Source organism: Protobothrops mucrosquamatus, unplaced genomic scaffold, assembly GCF_001527695.2.
Source record: "Protobothrops mucrosquamatus isolate PMUCROS unplaced genomic scaffold, P.Mucros_1.0 scaffold3, whole genome shotgun sequence".
Lineage (NCBI taxonomy): Eukaryota > Metazoa > Chordata > Lepidosauria > Squamata > Viperidae > Protobothrops > Protobothrops mucrosquamatus.
This window is the reverse complement of record NW_015386390.1, coordinates 2,150,653-2,156,770: the sequence shown is the minus strand read 5'-3', so window position 1 is coordinate 2,156,770 and position 6,118 is coordinate 2,150,653. Positions and strand designations below refer to the sequence as shown.

Sequence of the window (6,118 nt, the reverse complement as noted above, 5' to 3'; positions counted from 1 at the left end):
AGGAAGGGAGATCAGGGATCACCCTGATCTCTGGGGGTAGTTCATTCCAGAGGGTGGGAGCTCCCACAGAGAAGGCCCTCCCCCTTGGGGTCGCCAGCCGGCACTGTCTGGCCGACGGCACCCTGAGGAGACCCACTCTGTGGGAGCGTACAGGCCGATGGGAGGTAATCTGCGGCAGGAGGCGGTCTCGAAGATATCCCGGTCCGATGCCATGGAGCGCTTTAAAGATGATGGTCAGCACCTTGAAGCGCACCCGGAAGGCCACCGGCAGCCAGTGCAGCTCGCGCAGCAGCGGTGTTACATGGGAGCGACGAGTCCCTCCCAACACCGCCCGCGCGGCCGCATTTTGGACTAGCTGGAGCCTCAAGGGGAGCCCCATGTAGAGAGCATTGCACCAAGAACTTAGCTAATTACAGCACCTACATGTTTCCACTCACCTGTTGTGGTAACAAATACTTCCTGAGAGTGCCCTGACAAGGATCCGACAGCAGGTGAGATGGACAAGATCACTCAGCCAGTCTTTGGTTCTGCAAAACAGAACATCAAGCGGAACAGGTTTAGAAATCTCTTCATCAGCGGATTCTCCAAACCACAAATTAAGTGTACCATCTAAGTAGCAAGGGAGGAGCCCAGATGTGTCAATTATTAGATTAGACGGACAGCCCAGGCCTGAAAGAATCCTAAAAAAAAAGGGGGGGGTCCAACTTGGCAACTTTAAGACCTGTGGACTTAAACTCCCAGAATTCTCCAGCCAGCCAACAATGAAAGAAATGAAATCAAATGATAACGATAATCCTCCTTAACAAGAGTAATTTGGATCAGAAATTCCATCACTGAACAACATGGTCATAAGGTTGCCATTACGGATAATCTCGACTTACAACCATTCGTTCAGTGACCGTCCAAAGTTACAATGGCACTAAAAAACAGACCGTTGCAGAATTCCCATGATCATGTAATCAGAATTTGGGTGCTTGTCAATCAGCAGGTATTTATAATGGTTGCAGTGTCTTGGGGTCATTGATTTCCATTTGCAACCTTCCCAGCATACTTTCCACAAGTCAATGAGGGACATAAATTTTTGCTTCACATAAAAATTTGCTTAGGGACCATGAGATTCACCTAAGAATTGCAGTGATTTGCTTACCAATACTGGCAAAAAAAGCCTGTAAAATCAGGAGCAACTCACTTAACAACCTCCTTGCTTAGCATCAGAAATTCTGGTTGTAAGTCGAGGACTTGGTTTTGCGATTTATATTCCAGGAGTGCTGTTTATTTCATGAAAAAAAAAAAGCAGATCCACTTACTGTCCATTTGGCAGCTGTCCTACCAAGGTAGTCCCCACAATCATAGACATTATCCCAATGGCTGCCAAGGTAATTCTGAAAAAAACAAACAAAAGAAAATGGAAAGTCCAAATGAGATCAGTGCGTTTTCTGTTCTGGTGTCCCTCTCCAGTTACCTTTTTTTAAAAAGCAATCTCCTGATCTCCTTTTTATTACATATAACGTAATAATATATAAATTTATTATATTAATATGTTTACTACATCACTGAGGGTTTTTTCCCCAGATGGAACAGAGATAAGTTACATCAGGGGTTTTGGAGGTCCTCTATTCAGGTATAGTTGAACAAATTCATCAAGGAGATTGGTAAAGAACATTTAAAATGAAGCTTCATGGACATAGATCAGACATGTCAAACTACGGCCCACAGGCCGATGCGTCACGCCGAACCGCGCCCACCCCATTGCCGGCAATGAGAAAAAAGTCCTGATACATCGCTCGACGTCATGTGACGTCGCGAGTTTGACATGCCTGACGTAGATTGTTTGTCTTTCATTTATTTTCTCTTTTTTCTTCTTTTCTTTTGGTATCTTTGAGCCAGTCTTGACAATGTTTTTCAGAAATGATTTGCTGTTGTGTTCTTCTCAGGGCTGAGAGAAAGCAAGTGGCTCAAGGTCAACCAGATGGCTTTATGCATAAGGCAGACCTAGAACCCACCGTCTCCCAATTTCTAGCCTGATGCCTTAACCCAGTGGTTCTCAACCTTTTTAATGCCGCGACCCCCAACCGGTCGTAAGTCGAGGACTAAACCGGTCGTAAGTCGAGGACTAAACTGGTCGTAAGTCGAGGACTAAACCGGTCGTAAGTCAAGGACTACCCAACCGGTCGTAAGTCGAGGACTAAACCGGTCGTAGGTCGAGGACTAAACCGGTTGTAAGTCAAGGACTACCCAACCGGTCGTAAGTCGAGGACTTTCCCTGCCCGGGAGCGCCGCGCATGCGTGGTTCCGCCCCCTGCGCCAGCCGAGGCGTAGCTGGCAAACGGCAGAGACGGAGCAGGCCAACCACCAGCTGGCCCAGCTCAAGGGAGGTAAGGCACCTGCCGGAAAAGGGGAAAAAATGGCGGACAGCCTTGCTTGGTGACCCCCGTGAAATGGTCGATCGACCCCAAATGGGGTCGCGACCCATAGGTTGAGAACCGCTGCCTTAACCACTACATCAAGCTACCTCTTTCCTTTCTATGAATGCCAGGATCCAGTGCAATTATTCAGAGAAATTATTCCAAAAGCCCAGCAAGCAATTAAAAGCATCCAGTGGAAATTAGGACAATGCCTAATTAGCCAACACCTACAAAACATGTTTTTTTACATTCTTTAATTTTAATTAGGCTCATTACCATCCTATTTTTAATGACTTGTTATTTTGGATACAACTTAAGCCTGCTTTGATCTGCTTGCAGAATTAGAGGCTGCTTAGCCAGTCAAAGGGATACACTCAAAAGGGTATTTTTTTAATTCAGAAAACCCTAAAATTAAGAATAATCATCTAATTCACTGAGTTTCAAAGTGGGGTCTAGGGGCTCCTGGGGTACCCAAGAGAGCCTTTCAAGCAGTCTGCAAAGTCAAATAAATACTTTAAAATTTCTCAGTTTTAATTTCTAAAACAGAAAATATCAATGGATGTCATGCCAAAGCCCTTTGGGGTCCTCAGTCACTCTTAAGAATGTAAAGCAGGGGTGTCCAACCTTGACAACTTTAAGACTTGTTGAATTCAACTCCCATAACTCTCCAGCCAGGAATTCTAGGAATTGAAGTCCATAGGTCTTAAATTAAAGTTGCCAAGATTGGACCCCCTGACGTAAGAGGCCAAAATCACTGACAATCAGTGATCTAAATCAGGGGTAGTCAACCTTGGCTCTTTTATGACTCGTGGACTTCAACTCCCAGAATTCCTGAGCCAGCACAGCTGGCTCAGGAATTCTGGGAGTTGAAGTCCACGAGTCATAAAAGAGCCAAGGTTGACTACCCCTGATCTAAATGAATGATTGTTTTTTTTTACCTTAAGCTTATTCTGCACCATTTGGAGAAAGCCAGCTTATTATATAAGCACCCTTTTCAATCTGACAAGTCTTTATAAAAAAAATTAGAAACCATTAACACAAATGCTTTCTCATGATTCTCAATGAGAATTGTGCAATCTGAACATTTATAACCACAATGTTTGTATTTTGCAAATACAGAGAGAGCCAGCTCCCCAAATGGCAAAATGTTTAAGCAAATACTAATAAACTGTGACAATGTATACTTGCACTCAGGCGTGGCATATCTGTAAAACTGTTAGCCCTGGCATAAACACATCAGCAGAAGTTTTAACTAGTTCTCTAAAGGCATTCAAGGTATGCTCTTTGAATGTGTCACTTTGTAAAGGAGATGGATGGCATAGGAATTTAATAAATAACAATAATAATAATAATAATATAATGTGATCAGTAGAGATGGAAGTTGGATAAATTAGCAAAGGATGATCTATAAAGGAAGAATGAAATGAGCATGAAATGCTAGAAAATATAGTCTTCAACTTAAAACAGTTAATTTAGTGACCGTTCAAAGTTACATCACTGAAAAACATACTTATGACCATTTTTCACATTTATGACCAAATGATCAAAATTCAGACACTTGGCAAGTGACTCACATTTATGACGGTTGCAGGGTCCTGGGGTCATGTGATCACCTTTTGCGACCTTACAAGCAAAGTCAATGGGGAAGCCAGATTCATTTATTAATTTAACAACTGCAGTAATTCACTTAACAACTGTGGCAAGAAAAGTCATAAAATGGGACAAAACTCACTTAACAAATGTCTCACTTAGCAACATAAAATTTGGGCTCAATTATGGTCATAAGTCAAGGATTACCTGTATTCAGTACTGTATAACAGCATGCTATTATATATAAATATGTAGCAAACCCAACATTTACTCACACTGATGTTGCCAGTGTGGTAACTAAGCAATGAAATATTTAACAGGGACATTTTAACTGTGCTTTTATATTGTTGTAAGCTACCATGAGTCTTTCAGATTTGGCAGCATGCCAATTTAAACAGCAACAGTAAAACAAAAAGTCCCTTTCCTGATAGGTCACTTCAACAAGATATGATATAGAAACTGCCTTTGATGGATTTAAAAATTATATTTGATCAGTTCATGGAACTGCAAATATTAGAAACGTGGAAGTGTGGGTTACAATACTCCCTGCCCCCCAAAAAAGATGGCTGACTTCTGACATACATTCATATTGGCTAATATCAGCATTCTTTCACCCATTTGGAGTCAAACAAGCTTAGAGGGGGGGGGAAAGCAAATTCCACCCATCTGGTTCACATAAATATATGGATCTATGATAAGAAAAGCACAGTGTCAAGGATCATATTGTAGTAAACTAGAAGTCTCCACGCTTGGCAACTTGTGGACTTCAAGTCCCAGATTCCTCAGCCAGACATGGGAGTTGAAGTCCATAAGTCTTAAAGTTGCCAGGTTTGGAGATCCTTGTACTAAAGGGTAGGCAACCTTGGCTCTTTTACGACTCGTGGACTTCAACTCCCAGAATTCCTGAGCCAGCATGGCTCAGCTTAGAAACCTCTCCCGTTCCCCTCAGCATGGCTGGCTCAGGAATTCTGGGAGTTGAAGTCCACGAGTCATAAAAGAGCCAAGGTTGACTACCCCTGGCCTAAACCATTCCTGGTAGGAATGTACAGGTAGTCCTCGACTTTCAATGAAAACTGAGCCCCAAATTTCTGTTGCTAAGCAACATTTTACGACTTTTCTTAGGCCACAGTTGTTAAGTGAATCACTACAGCTGTTAAATTAGTAATACAGTTGTTAAGTGAATTTGGCTTCCCCATTGACTTTTCTTGTCAGAAGGTCGCAAATGGTGGTTACAAGATCCTGGGACACTGCAACTACAATAAACACCAGTCTGTTGCCAAGTGTCTGAATTTTGATCACTTGACCATGGGAATGCTGCAGTGATTGTTAAGTGCAAAAAAATGGTCATAAGTCACTTTTTTCCATGCTGTTGTAACTTCGAACGGTCACTAAGTGAACTGTTGTAAGTCAAGGACTACATGTATAAAATGCAACTGTCTAAGGGAATGTGGGACATTCTCTTTTATATCAGAGCATGATGTTTCAGTCATTTTGGGGGTGGTCCTACATTAAATGTGCCAAATCAGAAAATAGTTTGTGGGCTACATCCAGAGCATCACAAACCCTACAACATTTGGTTCCTGGGGTCATACACATTTTGGCAAGTTTTGAAACAGAACATATGTTTTGTGTGCAAAAGATCTCTGGCATATTGTCTATGAAACTGTTGATATCTACTTCCAGACCAGGTGAAGAATGCCACCTTAAAAGGAGACTAACATTTGGGCATCCATAAAAAGCCACAAAGATGTCACATATATCATAACATCATCACACAAATAAATATACAGGTAAGTTCCCAACCGGCAACCACAAATGAGAACAGAATTTTCATTGTAAGTCATCGTGGTCATAAGTCATCACGTGACCAGATCCAATCTGATAAAAGTCTGAAGTCAAGTCATGCAGTTATAAATGCATATCTAGTTTAACCAATGGTTGTTTTTGTGGGGTTTTTTTTTGCTGGAAACTGGCAAAAAATGTCACAAAATATGATCACCATGATGACTGTGGGATGATGCAACTGGTTGTAAATGCAATACAGTCGCCAAGCACCCCAGTTGTGATCAAGTGACAGTGGAGGCTATACTATGGTAGTATGTTCAAATTTATTTATTTATTTA

General features: G+C 42.0%; 1 protein-coding gene across 1 annotated transcript in view; it reads right to left on the bottom strand.

The window, feature by feature from the left end:
* Positions 1–6,118, bottom strand: part of GPAT3 (glycerol-3-phosphate acyltransferase 3) — a 31,958-nt gene that overhangs the window by 10,495 nt on the left and 15,345 nt on the right. The window contains exons 4-5 of the mRNA XM_015832378.1: positions 1,308–1,382; positions 438–527 (exon numbers count right to left, since the gene is read on the bottom strand). Of these exons, the coding sequence (XP_015687864.1) occupies positions 438–527; positions 1,308–1,382 (165 nt within the window). The remainder of the gene's footprint in view (positions 1–437; positions 528–1,307; positions 1,383–6,118) is intronic.